Source organism: Macaca nemestrina, chromosome 16 (genome assembly GCF_043159975.1).
Source record: "Macaca nemestrina isolate mMacNem1 chromosome 16, mMacNem.hap1, whole genome shotgun sequence".
In the NCBI taxonomy this organism is placed as follows: Eukaryota; Metazoa; Chordata; class Mammalia; order Primates; family Cercopithecidae; genus Macaca; species Macaca nemestrina.
In genome coordinates, this window is record NC_092140.1 from 92,899,480 (window position 1) to 92,922,504 (window position 23,025).

The 23,025-nt window shown below is 37.3% G+C and overlaps 1 protein-coding gene across 3 annotated transcripts in view; it reads left to right on the plus strand.

Annotated features, from left to right (window-relative positions):
* The window catches only part of LOC105486007 (StAR related lipid transfer domain containing 13), a 553,767-nt gene that overhangs the window by 106,486 nt on the left and 424,256 nt on the right, over nt 1-23,025 (plus strand). The window contains exon 1 of one of the 3 annotated variants that reach the window (XM_011748646.3): nt 11,132-11,857. The exons of 1 other annotated variant lie outside the window; for it this stretch is intronic. In XM_011748646.3, coding sequence (XP_011746948.1) covers nt 11,807-11,857 — 51 coding nt within the window. In that variant the 5' untranslated portion in view covers nt 11,132-11,806. Of the gene's footprint in view, nt 1-11,131; nt 11,858-23,025 lie in introns of those variants that run through there. One more of the 3 variants, XM_011748641.3, reaches the window with a different exon arrangement.

A 23,025-nucleotide genomic window follows, 5' to 3' on the forward strand; every position in this document is an offset into this window, starting at 1 on the left:
AAAAGAAATGAAAAGGTTAAAGAGGTAGCATAGACAAGATTCTTCCACATTTTTACTGCAATGCTGGCAACAGTGGCCTCTGAGAGATATAACAGCTTTATAAAGCTTAGTAATGCCCACACTGACGGCATTTTAAAAATATGTCATCAGTCCAAAGAATGTAAGTTGGCTGGCTATTGTCAACAGATTGCAGAATAAAGAGAGATGGAAATAACTCAAACCAAACACAAGATTGCATTTAATTATGTGAGGCATTATTTGAAGGGCTCTGATTTTGTGCGCCTGCAAATCCTTTCAGTTTAACCAAAGCATAACAACAAATACCTGAAACTTACCTGAAAATATTACTGACTTTGAAATATTTTTAAATTAAAGATGGGCAATGAGATGTTTTAAGAATGTAAAAATGATGGATAGCTTGTGTGCTTATAAATGAATTTTTAAGTTATATATTCTAAAAGGTGGTTACTTTCTCTGATCTGTTGCTGCCAAAACCCATTCAAATTCATTTGGCAACAATGTTTATGATGCTAAAATGGCTCCTTTATTGTAACCCATGGTATGCAAGACTGATTATGTACACTCTGTCTAGATTTTGAGGTGGCATTTCCCATGTCACTTTGCCATCCTAGATTCTGTTGAAAAGGGGAAAAAAATGAACCCAAGTTTTTCCCATTTTGAAGACTAATCCCTTTCCCTTTAAAATAATTTACTTAGTTTTCTTAGGATATTATGCTTTGCAGCAGTCCATATAAGGACAGTTTCACTTTTTAAAAAGTTTAAACTTAAGACCTATGTATTTAAGTTTTCAGACCAATTTGAAGTTCCACTAGAGAAAAACAATCATTTAAAGGTAAGAACTAATGTTGCACTAATAATTAATATCCCACTTGTAAGTATAAGACAATAGTGTGGGGTAGCTATGTGGACAGCCATAGGGAAAAAAATACAAACTATCCTTAAAACATTACCTACCATATCAGCAACAGTTTTTTATTTCACATTAAGCTCTCAGAACCTGAAAATCCAAATGTCTTAGCATTTGGTTTTACAAAAAACCACAGACTAGATGGCTTAAATAACAGGCATATATCTCATAGTTCTAGAGGCTGGGAAGTCCAAGATCAAGGTGCTAGCACACTTAGTTCTTGGTGAGGACTCTCTTCCTGCCTTGCAGACTACTTCTTGCTGTATCTTCACATGGCAGAGAAGAACCTCTAGTGTCTCTTTTCCTTTTTTGAGATGGAGTCTCACTCTGTCGCCCAGGCTGGAGTGCAGTGGTGTGATCTTGGCTCACTGCAACGTCCACCTCCTAGGTTCAACAGATTCTCTTGCCTCCACCTCCCAAGTAGCCAGGACTACAGGCACATACCACCACGCCCAGCTAACTTTTTGTATTTTTAGTAGAGATGGGGTTTCACTATGTTGGCCAGGCTGGTCTTGGCCTCCCAAAGTGCTAGGATTACAGGCGTGAGCCACCGAGTCTGGCCTCTTCCTTTTCTTATAAGGACACTAATCTCATCATGGGGGCTCTACCCTCACAACTTCATCTAAGCCTCATCACCTCCCAAAGACCCCAATTCCTAATATCATCACATTGGGAGTTAGGGCTTCTATATATGAATTTTGGAAAGATACCAATATTTAATACCAAGTATACAAAGTTTGAAGTTCCCTTAATTTATTTATTCTCCAACTTTACTGTATTCCAATTCTTTCAAGTCTAAGGTATATCTGAATTTTATGTATTACATATAAATAGAACTTTTAGTTGAATAAAATAGGGGATACTTTTGGGAAAACAAAACATAACATTATTAAAAACTCATTAGAAATAAATGTAGCAGGTTAATATAGTTTAGAACACAATTACATAAAAGTATTCGTCTTCAAAAGATTTCCTCTAATTTTTTGACACAGAGAGGGCAAATGAACAAACTGAACAGTCTTTGCTAATCATTTGAAAAGTTTTTTGGGAAAATAGATAATTTAAATGACAGATTTGTTAAAAATTGTAATATAAACCTGCCTATAATATGCTTAAAAACATGAAATCGAAGAGTCAACTATTACTTTTAGCACTGTATTGTCTTCAATTCTTAGGATATGTACTAATTTCCAGATGAGTGACTTGATTAGAAAGGGATGACACTGAATCTGAGGATTACTGATAGCAAAAAAACGAAGATTTAATATTGGGAGAATTCTGTGCTTCATATCAGCAGTAGCCTTATATTAGCAGACAGAGTACCACTATAATCACTTTATTAATTTGTCAGAATAAACATTTAGAATTATATGGGAGTCACGTCTTAATGTATTTATAACCATTTTCAGGGCCTAGGATAGCATAACAGAAAGTAGAAAGTGAGAAGAATCAGTGTAACATTGCTTCTGAGCAGTGTCAAAATTTTTGCTCCTTTTCCTAAAGAAAACTTAGTAATTCCTTTCTATTTCTTACACTTCTTTCCTTCGTTTTTTCTGTATCGTTCTTTATTTCCTTCTTTCTCTCTACCGTACAGATAGGCTGGTATTTTTTTAATTTCAAAAACTAAGTACAAATAGTTCAAAGCAAGTTGGGAAAAATATCTTACCAACAGGGCCATATTTTAAAAGAAAGTATATAAATGTGCTTTAGTAATTTATTTTTAAATTTCATTTAACAAGCATTTATTGTACCTAATACTTTCCAGGTACTCTTCTGTTTTTAAAATATCGACTTATTTAACCTTAACAACCTGTGAGGCAGATATTACTATTAGATCATCCCCAATTTATAGATAAGGAAACTGAGGCATAGAGAGGTATGTACCTTGCAGGTAGCTTGCTCACAGTCACAGAACGAGCAAGTGATGGAAAGGAAGATAATGAGTAAAACCTTGGGAGACATTGGAAACTATTTTTTTCCTCTTAAAGTATTACTTTGTTTCTGTTCTATAAATGAGATTGCATTTCCACCTTTATTACAAAACGACTTTTTACATTTGGCTTTTTACAATCTTAAATGGTTTTTATTCTCATGAAATAGTTTATTAGTTTAAATTACATGGCAGCTTACTCCCTTGTGCTTCTCTGTCATTGCCCTTGAGAACGTTCTGATGCACAGAGAAGGAAACTTTGAGCCAAGCTCCTACCACTGTACTCCAGTCTGGCCGACAGAGTGAGACTCTACCTCAAAAAAATAGAAAAAGTTTGTCTCTTGTAGACAGTAGATAGTTGGATCTTGTTTGCTTTTCTAAATCCAGCCTGACAATCTTTGGCTTTTGGTTGGAGTATTTAATCTATTTACTCATAATGAAATTACATTTTAAGCGTCCCTCATCTGAAAATCCAAAATTGAAATTCCCCCAAGTCCAAAACTTTTTGAGTGCTGACATGAAGTCACAAGTTGAAAATTCCACACCTGACCTCATGTGATGGATCACAGTCAAAATGCAGATACATAACACACAGTTTACTTAATGTCTCCAAAGAGACCCTCCCAGCCCCCTTCAGCTGTGAAATATCTTTTCCACATATGCCCCAGATTTCCTCATGCAGGTGCATCCACAAAGGGTAATAAAATGGCACATGTCAGGCAAGACACACCAACAGCAGGTTACCCATGATGCCCTACATGAGGCCAAGACCTACATGTCTTACTCATGATGTTGTTTTGTTTTGCTTATTCTCTTCTCTGTGGTATATTGTTGAGAATGTAAAAAGATCTGCAGATACCCTTATGAGTAACAGTAGTAAAGAAAAGAAGCAGCATTTATACTTATCTATAGCACAGAAAGTCAAGCTATTGAAGAAACTGGATGGTGGTGGTATAAGTGGAAAATGTCTTACAGAAGAGTATAGTGTTGGGAGTGACCACCATATATGACCTGAAGAAAGAGAAGGATACATTGTTGAAGTTCTGTGCTAAAAGTGATGAACAGAAGTTAATGAAAAATAGGAAAGCAATGCATGGAGTGAAATATGAAGTACTTGAATGTGTATTGAAAGAATGGAACCATCAGTGTCACTGTGAATACATGCCACTTCATGGTATGCTGAACATGAAACTTGCAAAGATCTATCACGATGAACTGAAAATGGAAGGTAACTGTGAATATTCAACAGGCTAGTTGCAGAAATTTAAGAAAAAGCACAACATTAAGGTTTTAAAGGTTTGTAGTAATAAACCATCTCCTGATCATGAAGCAAGGTAGAAATTCACTGATGAGGTTACCAAGGTCATCACGGATGAAACTCTGATACCGGGACAGCTCTGTAATGCTGATGAAACATTACTGTTTCGGCATTATTGCACCAGAAAAACACTGACTACAGTTGGTGAGACAGCTTCAATAGGAATTAAGGATGCTAAGGACGGAATAACTGTTCCAGGATGTGCTAATGCAGCAGGCATGTGTAAAGGTAACCTTGCTATGACAGACAAAAGCTTACATCCTTGTTGTTTTCAAGGAGTAAATTTCTTACCAGTAAATTATTATGCTAATAAAAAGTCAAAGAGCATCAGGGATATCTTTTCTGATTGGTTTCACAAACATTTGGTACTAGTGGCTTTACTTGCTGCAGGGAATCTAGACCGAATGATTAATGACTGCAACATTTTGGTACTGCTTGATAAGGATTCTGCTCATCATCCAGCAGAAATTGTCATCAAAAATGTTTAGGTCATATATTTCACCCTGTGACATCATTAATTCATCCATGTGAATCAGGCATCACATATTCTGCATGAGTCCACTCCACAGAAATGGCTTCAGTCCATTTCATCAAACTGCTATGTTGTGTCAATAAGCTTTCTATGCACTATTCCACTTTTAAGAACTGATGGCCCTTGTACATTTGGGTTTTTTTTCAACCAAAGGTTGCATGCTAAGAACATCTTCCAAATTCTGTTAGAAGACTGAAGAGGAACTTGGTCAGTTTTTGAGGAGTTTGCCATGTCCTCTTGGTTCTCATTTCTGTTTTCTTCCTCCAAAAAAAAATTACTTCCCCTACTTTTGGCTCATTTATTTTTCTATGGTATATCACCGGCTGGTATTGGAGTTGTTTTAAATTTTACCTTCACCTAGCATTACTTATCAACATGATAGTTATATTCCCAAAAACTATATTGTAAAAGAAAGCAGGGATGAAATATTGAAGACCTGACAGGAAAAGCAGGTTTAGGAGATCAGAGTTATAGTGAATCTAAAACAAAGGCTGATGGTTCATTAAATAAATCAACTAATGGCATTTTAAGTATTTTTAAATAGAAAAAATTGGCATTGTTCAATAACTAGTATTCCTTCTTCCTAACAAACTTTTTATTTCCTTAACCTACTAATCACATAAGATTCTTGTGAATATGTTTTTGCTTCTTATAAATAAAAATTGTTAAGAAATATTTTTTTCTTGGATCCTCATGAAATGAACAGTGCTTTTAAGTTTTATTAGTCAGTTACCTTATTTAGCTTAGCAAAATTGAAGAAGAAATGCCAGTGCACTGTGATATATTCTTAAAATCCTTCCAAATGCATTGTTGCATTTATGTATTTTTCTTTTTTTCTTTTTTTTGAGATGGAATCTCACTCTGTTGCCCAGGCTAGAGTGCAGTGGCATGATCTCGGCTCACTGCAAGCTCCGCCTCCCGGGTTCACGCCATTCTCCTGCCTCAGCCTCCCGAGTAGCTGGTACTACAAGCGCCCGCCACCACGCCCAGCTCATTTTTTGTATTTTAAGTAGAGACGGGATTTCACCGTGTTAGCCAGGATGGTCTCGATCTCCTGACCTCATGATCCACCCACCTCGGCCTCCCAAAGTGCTGGGATTACAGGCATGAGCCATCGCACCTGGCCGGACTAAATGCATTGTTTTCATTCAAAACAACTTAATGCCAAGGCATAAATGACCACAGCAGAACACTGCTCTACCCTAAAGCTTTCACATTCCAATTGCTTTCCTTTGGCTTGTTTTGTCTCAGTTTTCTATATTTCTCTCAAGGTTACATTACAAAATTATCTACATATACTTGCTTTTCCATATATTTTACCTCCTCTTCTCAGGGCCCTGTTTTGTTGTAATTTTTAAAATTATCTTCAAGAAAAATTACCCATATTTTTACAAACATAGTAGCCTAAATTCCCACATTTGTGAAAAAAGTACAAATATGTAAATACACATATGTAAAATTTTGTACAGTAGGAATGTTTATTGGGGAGACAAAACTGAAACTGACACAAAGTGTTTAATAGAAATTTCATCTGGCATAGGAACATATTTAAAACAGTGGGGTTGACACAATAGATACATCTGTGTAACCCAACCATCAAGGCTGACAAACTAAATCCACTTGTTTAGTAAAGTTAATGACTAATTCTGACCAATACATGGCCAAAAGAATAAGTAAACACTATATCGTAAGAGCTGAAAAACATCTGCTGGGAAATGACTATTTTTGTGAATACTTAAAAGCCATATAAATGTATTATTATATTTTTATATTTTCTAAAGTATTATTGGCAGGGCTCAAATTAGTAAACTTAAATATATTTCAACATTTTATTAAACATTTAAAATATTTTATCCATATCAAGCATCAGGGGTTTAAAATGAGCTATTCTAAAAAATGTATTATCTACATCAATACTCTCACTTTAAAAGAATTATTATAATTTATTCATATATGAAATATAAAAATTATCATTAGAACATGTATTAGACTTAAATTGATTACAAATAAAAAATATTAATCTTGCCTATAATCCCAGCTACTCAGGAGGCTGAGGCAGGAGAACCACTTGAGCCCAGGAGGTGGAGGATGCAGAAAGTGGAGACTGTGCCACTGCACTGCAGCCTGGGTGACACAGTGAGACTGCGTCAAAAAATAATAATAATAATACTTAATCTGACAACATAATAATAAATTTAGCTCATCACAAAACAGCATGGTCATTAAAATGAGTTTAGCAGAATAGTCAAACGTATTTCCAAAGAATAACTTAGTATAAACTATAGGTAGTTTGAGATTTAAAATGTGGCAAATGAAAAGATTTGAAAGTCTGAGAACTGTTAACTCAAAAATAGGGCAGTATAAAGGCTACAGAGATTCAAATACCAATGAATGACAAAGAAAAGAAAAATTGGTCCAATACTTAGTCAAAATGTGACTATTAGTACTATTAGGCTAAAATTAAAAGTATTAATAAGTCTATCCATTATAGCAAATATACTGACAAAAAGCTCTAAGACACCTTTAACAGCTGAATCAACTTATTTCTTATTTCTTCTTAGACAAATGCTTTTTGCCACAAATATTCATTATACATCCACTTACATACTATGTTCTTAGAAAATAAGAGAATAAAATCAGAAAAGGAGACTTTCACATAATAATAGGAAATATTTTTGAAAGAAAATCTGATGTGGCAATCCTAATCTAATTACTGTATCAAATTCAACCAATTCTCAGTTGAAAGTAAACTAGAGTATCATTTCATAAGAGTGTTTACTGATGAAATTAGCCAGGATGAATTGTAATGTTAACAGCCATGATAAATAAATGTCATAAAATACTTATTTTAGTCAACAGAATAAGGTTGTTTAATAATTGTCTTAGTCCATTTATTTTTTTTTATAAAGGAACACCTAAGGCTGGGTAATTCAGGAAGAAAAGAGGTTTACTTGGCTCAAAGCTCTACAGGCTGTACAAGAAGCATGGTATCAGCAGCTGCTTCTGGTGAGGGCCTCAGGCTGTTTCCACTTGTAGGTGAAGGGGAAGGGGAACCTGCATGTGAAGAGATCACATGGTAAGCGAGGAAGCAAGACAGAGAAGCAAGAAAATCGATAGGAGGGAGGTGCCAGGCTCTTAACCAGCTGTGGCAGGAACTAACAGAGAACTCACTCATCATTACTAGGTGGGCACCCAAGCCATGTGTCAGGGATCCACCCCTATGCCTGAAACATCTCCCACTAAGCCCCACCTCCAACACTAGGGATCAAATTTCAACATGAGATTTGGAGGGATCCAACAAACCAAATGATAGCAATAATGCTCCGAAAACACAGCAGGTATATGAAATGTAGCATTACTAATGAAGTGTGCTGTACATCTTATCAGCCTGCTTCGTTAGTGACTTTATTATAAGACAGGTTTAAAATGAGGCAAAGAACATGCACCTTTCGGGCCAGGCACAGTGTCTCACGCCTGTAATCTCAGCACTTTGGGAGGCTGAGGCAGGCGAATCATGAGGTCAGGAGATCGAGACCATCCTGGCTAACACCGTGAAACCCCGTCTCTACTAAAAATATAAAAAATTAGACGGAGTGAAGTGGCTCACACCTGTAATTCCAGCACTTTGGGAGGCCAAGGCAGGTGGATCACCTGAGGTCGGGAGTTCAAGACCAGCCTGATGACCATGGAGAAACACCATCTCTACTAAAAAAAAACATACAAAATTTTAGCCAGCAGTGGTGGCACATGCCTGTAATCCCAGCTATTGAGGAAGACTGAGGCAGGAGAATCACTTGAACTCGGGAAGCGGAGGTTGTGGTGAGCCGAGATCACGCCATTGCACTCCAGCCTGGGCAACAAGAGCAGAACCCCGTCTCAAAAAATAAATAATACAAAAAATTAGCCGGGTGTGGTGGCACACGCCTGTAGTCCCAGCTACTAGGGAGGCTGAGGCAGGAGAACTGCTTAAACCCGGGAGGCAGAGGTTGCAGTGAGCCGAGATCGGGTCACTGCACTCCAGCCTGGGCGACAGAGCAACACTCCATCTCAAAAAAATAAAACAGAAAAAACCACCACCAAAAAAAAACCCCAAAACGAAACAAAACCATGCACCTTTCCTTGATTTAAAGGATTCAACAGTAATTATCCAAATACATGGTACTAGCCTATTAGGGAAATGCCATGGTTTTAAAACAATTGTTATCAATCTTTTTTTCTTCTTTCCATGAAGGCTCATTCAGGGTAGGGGGCAGAGTGGGGGAAACTTAAGTCCAGTAAACAAAGTAACAGTGATTTAAATAAAACTGAGAACCAGAAAACCAACTGCTTTCTACATTTTAGAAACTGATTATCACAAACATAAACTTATCTAACAATATCTGTATTTCTATTTGTAGCAAGCATAAGAGTTACAGTGTGCAGCACACTTTAATAACTGTGATTTAATTACTGTGTCAGTAAAGGCAGTGGCACAGTCAGATTTTGACAGAATTGAGAAAAGTCCTGCTGAAAAGATGAGACAAGTTCTGAGATGATCATTTTTTACAATGTAAGCACTGTGTACATTTATAAATTATATGGTAGGGAAGGGAGTGAGCTGGGGGTAGAGAATTCTGTAAAACAAGGGAACTTGAAGAAATGTGAAAGACTGAAAAAACCTGGCATCTTCCAAAGGGTAAAATTAGTATATTTGTTTAAACTACTTTGTCCTTAATTTTAGTCATTTCTAATTTAACAGCTAAAGAACAATTACTTTATAATAATTGAAATATTTAGTATATTTGGTATTACAGCACCCTCTATCACACGATCATATACAGAATACATTTCTATGAACTGGCTGCTTTAATCTGTGAAATTTCATTTATGTAGTTCTCTACTGGTTCTAGGGTTTAGTTTACTACTTCCCATCCACGGAGTCAAAAGGACTACTAACTTGTGCAGGCTTAGTATCACCAGTATGATTTAGTACTGTCTCTCTACTACAATAGCAAAAAGCATTACTGACAAAGCAATCCTGCACTCTAAATTATTCCAGGTGTAGTCCTAGTACCAATAGCATCAGAATCACCTGAGATTTTATTAGAGCTACACTTACCCAGCTCTATCCCCAGACCTTCCCTCCCAGTTATAACTTCTGGGGTTGAGGCCCAGCAATCTGTTCTAACAAGCCTTCTAGAGAAACTGGATGCCTGCTCAAGTTTGAGAACCACTATCATAGGAGAAACACAATCAAAGAGCGAAGTTAACATGTGCTATCTAAAATCTAAAGGAAATTTGTTTCACTATATATTTTAACATCCGCAGCACCATTCCAATGAAACACTGAAAGTAACAGTTAGTACTCCAAGCTTAACAGGAAAATCTAGGTTTACAAAAAACTCATTAAAGGAAAATGTGTTGATTTTGCTAACTTTGGGGGAATTATTTTTCCTTTCTCTTATTATCTAAAAGAAACATGACATGCAAACGAAACTACATTTAGTCTGAGCATTTCGGAGGCTACCTTTCTGAAACTTCCATGGCCTATTTTAAAGCAAATTACTACATTCTGCTTCTCGATGGGTTCCTAACACATACACAGCAGGCGTTTACAACAGCGCTTTAATAGGCGAAAGGAAACAAAAGCTTTTACAGCAGAGGCCAATGTAAGCCACAAAGCTAGTGCCATCTTCCTACTCGGCAATTAATACAGGGTCCCAGTCCTCACAGATTAAAGAACTGATATGGGGAAGACTGGGAATGACCCAGCAACAACGCATAAGGAAGCAAAAAATAAAAGGAAACCGTTTCTTCTGGACTTAAAACTAGAGAAAGAACCCAGTTTCCGCTCCATTTTGGGTTTGTAAAGCTGCTCCTACAAGCAGCTTCCGCTTCAGAGTCGCCGCAAAGTCCCTCCCGCGCGGGAACTCGGCGGGGCGGAGACTCCGGTCCCTCCCCGTCCAGGGCGGGAGAAAGGAAAGCAGGGGCCGCGGTTTCTCTGGAAGGTTCCGAGAGAAGAGCGCGTGCCACCTCGCGGGTAGCGGGAGACTGGGCACCAGATGGCGCTGCCGCACCGAGAGCGAGAGCCTGGGCCGCTGGGGAGACGGGAAGAGGCGTCACCGGATCCCTTCCTTTGCGCTCGTTGCCGGAAATGCGCGCCGCAACTAGCCTCTGGTCCCGGATATTAAGACTTCTGGAGGGTTCCCGCGTGAGGGCGGGGCCAGAACCGGAACCGAACGGCGACCGACGGGCCTCGGAGCGGAAGCCCGGGGCGACGCCAGCGGGCCCTAGTTGCTGGTGCGCGCGCCTCGTCTTGGCGGGAGCGCGAGGGGCGGGGTCTTGCCATGCGCTTGCGCACTTTGGGGACGTAGGTGCCGCGGGCGTGTACGTCTTTTTCCATCTTTGTACGTTTGCTAGGCGGGTAGAGCGGCAATGGTGGCGTAATGGGTTTTGTTTTTAATCCCGCCCACGGGGTTTGGGTTCTGGCTGTGCGTCAGGTTTCTGGAAGGCTTTGTGGAAAGTTAATGGTATAAGAGGCAAAACTGGATCTGTACTTTTTTCTTAGTCCTTAGCGATCCAAGTGCAGTCTGGGTGCGGTCTCAGTACTAAGATGGACCAGCCTTCCCCTCTAAATCTTAGTGAACCGGCTTGATCCCCCGGTCTGTTCATCTTTAAGTGTTTATTCCGAGAAGGTAGGGGTGTCAAAAGGAATAAAAAGGGCACACAGACAAATAGACTATTCGTGTGGAACCAAAAAGATTTTAAAATTATTTAAGAAAGCATGCCTTCGTGTTTTTTAAACTTTTTTAGCAAACGATTTTCTTAGGGAGTTGTGTCAGTTTTTAATTTTTGTCAATACACAGTTTTATATTCTGTGTTTTGTGGTGTGGCCTTGGTCTTTCATCACATTTAACTAAAGGAAAGCCTCTTGTACAGATGTGTTCCAAAGGAAAATTTTGTCACTTTCTCACTTTTAAATTTTAGACGACCATAGTAGTTTCTGAAAGTGCATTGGCTTTGTTTTTAGATGCTGCAAGGAAACAACCAAGTGTGTTGCAGAATTAAAATCTGGATGAGTCTGCATCCGCCCTGTTTAATTTTAAACTAATTCTAAAAATGTCAGCTGTGCAAAGTGCTCAGTTCTCCTGGAAAATTTCTTCAGCCTTGGTAAACACTTTTATCTGGATTTCAGAGCTCTTTGCAGTCCATGGCCTATATAAAAACAGTACTTGTAAAAGTCAGAGGGAAAGGAATACAGGCATTCAAGTAGATGTTTTGAAAGAAACAGCAGTGGACCGGATGATATAAGAAAGATTGTCCGAAATTGCCAAATAAGTGTATTTCATTATTTTTTGCTAAAACCTTTAGATAGCCTTGGTAGTTGGTAGTGGAAAGAACACTGCTGTGACGTGAGGAGTACCCTGGCATCTGTTTATGTAAAAGCTAAGGGGATATTGCAATATCATTAAAGATTGGTCAGAAATAGGGCAAGAAGGAGGCAAGATACCCAAAGGGGAAGAAAAGGGGAAAATGTTGGAAGATACTAGAAAACGTGAAAGAGGTCAGAGCTGAAGCTGTAATCTTGGAAGAGTGATCTGGAAGATTGCAAAATAGCTTTTAGACCCTAAAATCAAATGTAGGGAATAAAGAATCAGTTTATTTCATCATTGCATACTTCAGCTTTGGCTATACCCCATTGAGTTGCTTACTTTTTTTTCGACTTTCCCATCTTTGTCTATATTGTATATAAACAACCTTAAATTGAGGGATTGCTTCATTTTGCTACCATTATACTGTTAAGTTACACTAACATAGCTCTTCACAGTTTAAAGAATACACATATATTCAGAAATAGTGGCATTGACTCCTTTGCAAATATATTCAACTCTTACCCCTCACTTTTAGCACTTGCCCGGCAAAACTCAAACCATGGATGAACCCCTGCGTGCGTTTGTCTTTTCTGAGCTTGGGCCCAGCCTGGTAACTGTTGGGGAGACTGGTGTGATCTCACACCTAAATTGGCTCTGCAGATTGATTAGCTCTCCTACTCCTTTGCTGTACTGACTTTACCCTTTCCTTCTGTAATCCAAATATCTCATTCTTTTTCCTCCTCAAATTATCAACTTCCTCCTCAACTAATGACTTTGCCTCACACTTTATTGAAAAAAGAATTGTGAGCATAAGCCAAGAATTTTCGTTTATTCCCACCATCAAATCTATTTGTGTCTGCACTCATCAAACATCCTTGTATAGTAGTCCCCTTTATACATGGTTTTGCTTTCCATAGTTTCAGTTACCCACTGTCAACCGAGGTCCAAAAATATTCAATGGAAAATTTCAGAAATATAAATTTTGAATTGCTAGAAGTTGTAAGTAGTGCGATGAAATCTCATGCTGCCCCTCTCTGTGCCTCCCAGAACGTGTGTGCTCCCTTTGTTCAGCATCCACTATCACGGTTATCACCTCTCACCACATCAATGAGCTTGGATTCAAGTAACCTTTTTTTTCTTAATGTCTCCAAGGCCCAATAGTAGTGATACTGGCAATTTCCATATGCCAAAAGAAGCCTTAAAGTGCTTCTTTTAACTGGAAAGGTGAAAGTTCTCGCCTTAAAGAATCTCCTAAGGTCACTAGGAACCAAGTGGTTGGTAAGAATCAGTCTTCTATCTGTGAAATTATGAAGAAATAAAAAGAAATTCGTGCATAATATATTTAGGGTAGGGTATTCTCTGAAGTTTCAGGCATCCACTAGGTTCTCGGAACATACCCCTGAGGCTAAGGGGGAACTACTATAGTTTAAAAGGGTGACAGGTCTTTTTATCAAATGCCAACACTTGCTACTTTTAGTCTTTAGTTTTAGCCATTAAGTGGGTATATTTTCAAAACTTTTGCGTATTTTAAAACTAAGTTGTTTGTAATTGAGTTGTAGAAGTTATTTACATACTATGCGTATGCCTTTTTTGTCAGAAGTATACGTCGTGAATATTTTTCTACCAGTCTGTGGCCTGCTTTTTCATGTTCTTAATAGTATCTTTTAAAGAGCAACTTTTGTTTGTAAGTTGTATTTTTCTAGGGATTTGTACATATCCAAATATTCGTTAGCATAAAGCTGTTCATAAAATCCTCTCATTTCTAAGATTCACAATATATCTTATTTATGTTTATGATCCGCTTAATTTTTAGTATGGCACAATAATGGTTGATAGTCATATTTTTCAAAATGGAAATCCTGTTATTCTAGTAGCATTCGTTAAAAATATCATTTTCTTCATTGAATTACCTTGGCACCTTTATTTAAAATCTACCGATCTTCTGAATTTCTATTCTATTCAATTCCGTGGATAAATATATCTGTTCTTAACCCAGTCCCACACGGTATTGATTACTGTAGCTTTATACGTCTCGAAATCAGATAGTGAAAGTATTTTTTTCCTCAAAATTACTTTGGCCATTCTAAGTCCTTTGCATTTTAATATAAATTTTTAAATTGTCATTTCAATTTCTAAAAACGTCTGCTGGGATTTTGAATGGGATTCTGTTAAATTTATTCATCAACTTGGAGAGAATTGACATCTTAAAAATACTGAGTTTTCCAATCTATGAACATGGCATATGTCTCCTTTTATTTTGATCTTTAATTTCTGTTTGTAATTTTCAGCATACAGGTATTGCACATACATTGTTAAGTTTCTTCCTACACATTTCGTGGTTTTTATTCTAAGTGTATTTTTTTAGTTTAAGTTTGTTGAATCATTTTATTTCAGTTCTACAATTTTCTTATGTATAGATTCTGCATCTCTAGTATTAATAAATTCAAGGCCGGACGCAGTGGCTCACGCCTATAATCCTAGCACTTTGGGAGGCTGAGGCGGGCAGATCACAAGGTCAGGAGATCGAGACCATCCTGGCTAACATGGTGAAACCCCGTCTCCACTAAAAATACAAAAAATTAGCCCACCATGGTGGTGGGCACCTGTAGTCCCAGCTACTCGGGAGACTGAGGCAGGAGAATGGCGTGAACCCAGGAGGCGGAGCTTGCAGTGAGCTGAGATTGTAACACTGCACTCCAGCCTGGGCGACAGAGTGAGTCTCCGTCTCAAAAAAAAAAAGGAAATTCAATAGTTTGTGCCCGTTAACTCCAATATTTGGATCATCTGTGGATCTTGTTTCCATTATCTTTTGCTTCTGTTTCCTGATATGCCCAGAAATTCTTTATGAAATGTTGTCTTTGTTTATGGAAAACAAAAACAAAAACAAAAAAAACTGGGCTCTGAGTGGTGTTTTTTCTTCTATAAAAGATTTACTTTTGCCTCTGTTAGGAAGCTAGGCTAAGGACAGAGCACCTTAATCTAACTTAATCTAATATGGAAGGGAGATTATTTCAAACTGGTTTTCAGACTTTGTTAGGTCTGGCCTATTTCAGGTTCGTTCTTACTCTTGGGGGTGGTCCTTTCTGTGTCCCAGCTGAAAGCCGAGGTGTCAGGCCTTCCCTCTTTGGTGGGCCCTGAACTCCCATTTTTATTTTCTCAGCTCGTGGACTCCTGAAAGGAAGCTCTTCTCAGCTTGTCTGCTTCTTAGTTGCCATTATCTGTGTAACTTCTCAGCCTTTGAAACAACTTCCAAATTGTTGAATACGGTAAGGGGAAAAGAGTCAAATATGGGCAGACTTCTCTGCACCCTTCTTTGGGATCTTGCCCTCTCAAGATCCTTTTTGTATTTTACTCAGATTTCCCTAGTTCTGCACAGTTCAGAGGTGGGGTCTATTTTTTTAAAAAACCCTCATCATCTGAGAGTCTTGATGATAAGAAAGATAGGCTCTTTTTTCTGAACTAGTGTCACTAGTTTTTGTTTCTAAACATCAGAAACAACACAGAAGACATGGAAGTGACTTTCCGTCTTACTTGGAGGTGTTTGTGGGACCTCCTGGTGGTGATAGCCCCTTGCCACAGATGGGTTCCTAGGCAATGCCCTAGTTCTCTTTAGAGTTGGCCTGACTCTGTCTTCTGTATGGGGAAGCACCCTCTGTTCCTTTTGCTGAGAGATCAGGATAGTTCTGTTTCCAGGCAAGCCAAACATGACTATGCTGTAGCTGTAAATTCAGTCTGTCACCTTTGGTGCTCTTAAAATACAAGCATATGTTCCAGTCAGACAAGAAGAAATACATCTTTTCTTTTCCTTTTTTTTTTTTGGTGCCAGTAAAGAAATATATACTTCCCGGCCCAAGAGTGGATTTGATTTTTTACCATAATTTCAAGGAATGATTATATAAAACATTGCCCACAGGTCTGTGAGTGTACTGTAGAAAGATCGAATGATCAGGATTTAATCCAAGACCCCTCACTTTCTACATGGGTGTAATTGAGCAAGTTATTTAACTTTTCTGAGCCTCAGTTTCCCTAAAGTGTCAAATAAGATATCTACTTGCCAAGATTGGGTTTTAAAAAGTTTGTTTGTAAAATGTCTGATACCTAATGGGTTCTTTACTGTTTTTAAAATTATACAAAAAAACAGTTTTAACTTCAAGGGGCAATGTTAGTCATAACTTGTCTGCATAGCAGCAGTATTTAGGAAGCCACAACATTTCCAGATTTCTGCTCATCACTTAGTTTGTTTTATTCAGTAAACATTGACTGGACTCCCACTAAATGCTGAACGCTGCACTAGGATGCAAAACCAGTGAAACAATAACCTGTCTCACAGCTATGTAAACAACTTATTCATTTTATTGAAAGCCATGATCAGAACTGTTCTGAAAGTTTTCTCATCTGTAGTGTTCAAGTCGTGGTATTTGCTCTCTGGCTGCTATTTAATGAATCCTGAAATTGTTTTTATAACCTAAAATAAAATTTTATGATATGATAACCTAAAAGAAAATCTGATTTAAAAGTTTATTTAATGTGGAATAAAATTTAATATAAAGCAGCTCTAATATGAATAGCAAGGGAATTTTGTTACTAACCAATAGAACAATATAATGAGGCAGTTTCGCTAAGACTGTATGACAAAATGGAACCTGAACTCTGCTCCAGTGTATTAATAATTAGTGTGACTTTTACAGAGATTGGAGGGTAGGCTGTCATCAGACATCACAGGGAAGTTCTGTTCCATAAGCTGGCAGAAGCAATTTCTTCTTTCTTTAAAGAGGAAAACCGCGTTTTATAGTTGAGTGTTCATTAAAAGAGGTATCTACTAGTTTTTCCCTTTTAATCCTGCTTTTCAGATTGTGCTAGCCCGGAGAGAGTTGTAAACCCCTTGAATATAAGACATTGGCTTCAGTTTTTATTATATCAACTCTCATATGCATCTCTAATGTTTGTCTAATTTTTATCCTACCAAGAGAGCATAATCATTATGCAGTAAATATGGACTGAGTAATATTACAACATCTCAGATTCAGGAGACTCTCCCATGATAGGAAAATATATTTCAGAATCAAATACTCTTATTTCCTGAGTTTCATTTTCTTTATTATTTTTTATTCATTTTCATTTTCCTAACTTATAGAATAAACAAATGCAGCTTGGAACAGTTAAAAAGTTTCTTACAGTTATTGATGATAAAACAATCCAAATTATGTTACACTAAATTTCATAAATTCCTGGCTTTAAAAATACATATGATGTAATAGCATGTTAAATAACGGCCAATACTATTTAGTTGTCTTATTTTCCATTTCTGTTTTGCTTCACCATCTTACCGTTTTATCTTCCACCTTTGAATCTTCAGTACTCTTAACTGTATCACTGAGGATTAACAATCCTATATGTTTAATTTATTTACATGCACACACAGAAAATGAAATGTCACATCTAGAGTAGCTTTCCCGTAACCCAGCTCTATTCATGTCCGCAAAATCACCGATGCTCTTCTTCCAGATCATGATGAGGACTAGCTGGGGTGTTAAGTCTGACATCTGTGTGTTCTATAAGGGATCACTCAGTCCTCTTCCATTCCAAAAACTTAAGTATAGATTTTTGGACTGTCAGCTCGCCTTTTATAATGTGCTTAGATGGAATCAGTAAAACAAATGTGCCTTTTATTTCCCTGAATGGGGTTATTGTAAAGAAACAAGAAGCCATAAATAAGGGTGCAAATTTCCCTTTATCCCCAAAACACAAATAGTCACATTTGAGGACTAGAACATATTTACTTCAGCTTTTGTGATAAGAGAAAGAATGTAAGTTTTTTATGTTCAAAATAAAGTTGACCTTGGTGCAAAACAACCAATATGTTTTAAGAACTTTCTCCTCCTTTGAAGCAGGCCTTTGTTATATCTCTAATTAATATAATTAAGTTATTTTGAAAATCAAAATAATTAATTGATGTTTTTCTTTCTCATCTGTTCCTGGAAGTTGTGTTTTTAAGTTACTAAAATACAATTTTATATTTAATTGATTGCCTTTGATTCTCTGTGATAAAACTTAAAATACAAAATATCTTTTACTTGTATATATCTGAAATTGTTATAGTTCAAGAATATTTGTATGTAACTCTTCTAAACTTCTTTGAAATCATCAATATTAAGTTTAAATGAAGACTTGGGGCTAAAATTTCCAGTGAGTGCTTTTTTCACTTTTGTTTTTATTTTTGGCTAGTCGTATTCAGATTTATGTAATGAAGAAAACCCCTTTTGGTTCTCCTTTATTTTTCTTTTTGAGACGGAGTTTTGCTCTTGTCACCCAGACTGGAGCACAATGGTATGATCTCAGCTCACTGCAGCCTCTGTCTCCTGGGTTCAAGCGATTCTCCAGCCTCAGCCTCCTGAGTAGCTGGGATTACAGGCACACACAACCACACCAGGCTAATTTTTGTATTTTTAATAGAGATGGGGTTTCACCATATTGGCCAGGCTGGTCTCGAACTCCTGACCTCAGGTGATCTGCTTGCCTCGGCCTCCCAAAGTGCTGGGATTACAGGCGTGAGCCACTGCACCCAGCCCAGTTCTCCTTTTATTATGTCCAGAATTTGGACATAACATCTTCTTTCATCAAGAAAACGGTACATTTTAATTTGTTCTACTTTTCATCTTTGGGGTTAATGTTTCATTTGTCATGAATAGTTTGGACGGTAGATAACCATAACTTGACTAATAAAAGGAAAATACGTTTTTATAAAATAATGTTAAAACAGGCACAATCCTTAATCTCATAGTGCTTATACTAGACACTTAAGAAGAAGGTAAATATATCCAAAGGCCACTGAAATGTTCTATAATAATTTTAATAGTGTTTCCACAGTGTATTCTATATATAAAAATACATTAGAAAAGGTTCCTTTTCTCCTGCTTAATATTGTACATGATCACAAAATACATGTATGAAAAAACAGCCTGTGGTTTCAAATATCTTTAAAACAAGGATTACGTGACTAAATTAAATATTTGATAAACAAAAAACCTTTTTAAAAATGTTGAATTCCAATGGCTACCTGTTGAATTACATTTAAAACCAGACAGAAGATACACACTTCTTTCTGTCCTACTTCATCAACTATTTTCCCTGTCTGGTGCATAACATTCTTAAACTGCTTAGAGGAAACTTGACACAGAGCAGTGCATCATCCAGTTAGTTCATGTGGCTGTCACTGAGCTTGAACACCATGCCAAAGAAGATACTCTAAAGGTCTGATAACTCAAAATAATATAATTTGTAAAGGCCTAATATTTTATGGTAGGAGACTGTAGGACATAAAATAGACATTCTATTGATGAGAAATCTGAGACTATAGAAAAAGTGAAAAGTACACCCAGCTAACAAAAAGAGTGATTTCAGGGTTGCTAATAGACTTTCCTTGCTTGCCCCAGAGCATTCCTATTGTGATATCATCACTCCACTTACCTCTATTTATTGGTTAGGTGTCAGTTACTTTTGAAAAATCCTAAGCACAAAGTTCTGACCACTATTCTGATGAACATAAAGTAAGTATAAGAGATGTCCTTCCTTTCTAGGAACTTTGAGAGTAATTGAAGAAAAGAGGCACATTCATGTAATGGGAAACACCTTATGATGAAGTGTGCTATGAGAGCAGAGAAGAGCATAACAACATTCAGCATTTGTTAAGAGCTGAACATGTGCGTAGAGCTTTATATCCAGTCTTCACAGTCATGATCAGGGTGGCTGGGGAAGTCTCCATGGAAGAGGTGCTCAGGTGTTTGAAAGTTTTATTGACACCAAATACAAGGAAATTGTAAGCAAAGGCTTTGGTTTAAATTTGCATATGATCTTGCCATGTACTTCCTAGCCTTTTCAGTTTATATAAGCATAAATCTTATTTACCAGATTAATAACTTTATTGAATGTAAACAACTTGATAGGTAAACAACAACAAAAAAAAGAGCTTTGTTTTTTCTTTCTGTTGTTCCTTCAAATATGTGCAAGGAATATTTCTTCTCTACTTTGAATGATTTCTCAGGTGGGTGCCATAGCATTTCCAATCATTTTGAAATAAAACATTCTCTGGTTACCTTTTGGCACAAGAACAGTTTCATTTAAATATTCAGAATTTTCAGACCGTTTATTTTCACATAGCTTCATAATCTTGCCTAATTTAAAGCTGCTTCCCACTGCTGAGGCCTGCTATGGGCAGAGAGGCCTATGGCAGTTGGCTTCTCTTTTGCTTTCCTATCTTGCTCTATTGCTCCTCACCCAGTCTGCTACCTGCAGTGTCTCATCCTCCAGGTTCTTACCAGGTAGAAAGGACTGGGGGAAAAGACCCAGGTTTACATGGTCACTACTCTAACAATCTGGAACTGGCATTCTTGGGGCTTTGTCTGATTCTAAAAGTACGTCTTTATGTTCCCTTGTCTGGAATCTCCAGTGACACAATTCTCAGATTGGCCTTTTTCCCACTGGCCACTTAGGACTTCAGCCAACATTTAGCCATGGGCGACTGATATATTCACCTCACCCAGGTTCTTTCTGTTGGGGTCCCATTGCCCCAGCCCCTTTGGAGAAATTTTCTTGGCTGATTTCGTCACCTGGAAGGTGCCTATCTGGTCCACAAGAATCACTTGTACTTCCTTGACCCAGTTTTGTGTGGAAATACAGTAATTGTCTTACAGGACCACTGATGCGCTTTAGATTCCTCATGTCTGAAGCAGACACCAGACAGGAATCAGATTAGTTCATAATGACATGAGATACAAATAAACAATTGCTCGGAAGTACAAGATTTTTATACCCATATGACATAAATTTCTCTCCTGTTTTCATGAAAGGAATTTTGTGCACACACTATCCCAGGTGTATTAATAGCATACAAGTAAAAGTCAAAGCATTACAACTTTGACAAAAATAAACAATGCTTTTAGACTACAAGATAGAAAAATTTCTTACAAGCACAGCCATAAAAAAAGAAAACTAAATCAAGGGACCAGAAGAAATGCTAAAAATTATTATTCAAGAAGGAAAAAAGATTAGAAGTTACATATTGAAAGAGTTCACCATACACCTAAAAAGATCAACCCAGAATTATAACATCAAGACATTCTACCACAATTAAGGGTTTTGATTTTTTAAAATCCTTTGAATATTTAGAGGGGAAAAGAGCACATGATTTATAAGAGATTATAATTAGATAACCTTTAACTTTTTTCAATAGCAATACGTTAGGCTAAAAGAAAATAAGGTAACATAATTAAGATTCTCAAGGGGAAAAAAGTATGTGCCAAGCATTTTGTGTCTGGAAAAACTTACGTTCTAGCAAAAAGGGCATGAGGACTCATGAGATCTTTCTGAAGAGCCTGCTAGAAAATGAGCTTCAGGTAACAGGTAAGCAGACTGACAGCTTACAGACTTTGCTGAGCTGCAATAGAGACTTCATAGGAGAACTAAGAGTAAATGAAGGCTAAGAGAAAGAGAAAATAGTATATAATCGCTAAAAAGATGGGGATAGAGGGGGGACAGCACATGCAAAACCTTTTATAGTGTTTTCAGTACTTCTGTTGGTGGTAGCATTAGGATTGTTATTTTGAGACTATTAAGTGTATAATATGAGATAAAAAACAAATGAGTAATTATGGAATATTCTGATTCTGTCATAATCTGTGTCCTTGAGAACCAAGATTCTCAGTTTAGAAGAAAAGAGATACAGATGTAATAGATTAAAGACTAAGTAAAAGTCCTGTAGTCTTATATTCAAACTGGAAGTATTGGATATGAACTCATGAGTTTTCTCTCTCTCACCACTCTCTTCTCTTCCTTTCTGTCTCTATGTCTATTGAAAACACCTAGAAACAACGACCAACCCAGTGGTAATGACTGTCCCTATTGTTTGGATTGTGTTCTTGAAATAATTCCTTATTTAAAGAAACCAGGGTTTCTAGGAGAAACTTCCATTTCTAGGCTTAAGGAAGGAAATGTGTAAGATGAACCTAGAACAGCTTGTCATACCATGGCAAGGTAGCTATCAAACACTACCAGGGTCTCAGAAACCAAATTGACAAGGCACCCACTAGCTAAGGACAGAATAATTTGAATGCCATTCACAAGAATAATTACAGTGAATTGAAACTTATCAAATATATTTAAATCCATGGTTCATAATGATACTTTTTAAAAAGTAGCTGATCGCCTTTAGAGCATAAGTGTGTTAGTCTGTTTTCAACACTGCTGATAAAGACACACCCAAGACGACAATTTACAAAAGAAAAAGGTTTAATGGGCTTACAGTTCCATGAGTGGGGAGGCCTCACAATTATGGTGGAAGGTGAAAGGCACATCTTACATGGCAGACAAGAGAAGAGAGCTTGTGCAGGGAAACTCCCCTTTATAAAACCATCAGATCTCATAAGACTTATTCACTACTATGGGAATAGTACAGGAAAGACCTGCCCTCATGATTCCATTACCTCCCACCCATTCCCTCCCACAACACGTGGAATTGTGGGAGCTACAATTCAAGATGAGATTGGGGGGGGGGACACGGCCAAACCATATCAATAGGGAACCAATTCATTATCTTGAAAACTAATAAAGTGAAAGGATGAAGTATTCTGGTATCCTATATGAACTGTAATGCTAGGTAGTCAAATAGTAAATGAGGGAAAATATCACTGTATAAACATATTCCAGCTCATAGATGAAAAAAGAATTAACATATCACTGTGTTGCAGCCCCTAATGAATGAATACATACAGGTATTTTGCATGACTAGCTGCTAATATCATTAAAAAGACAGCCAGACATTATATACCTCTTGATGGAAGCACACAACACTACCTATAGTCATGTCAAAGGGATTAAACTCAAATCTTAATTAGCTCCTGGTTTTCAGAAAAACAGAAGACAAGAACAAGTTGAAGTGTGCAATTGAACATGCAATTTGCAAAATTCAGA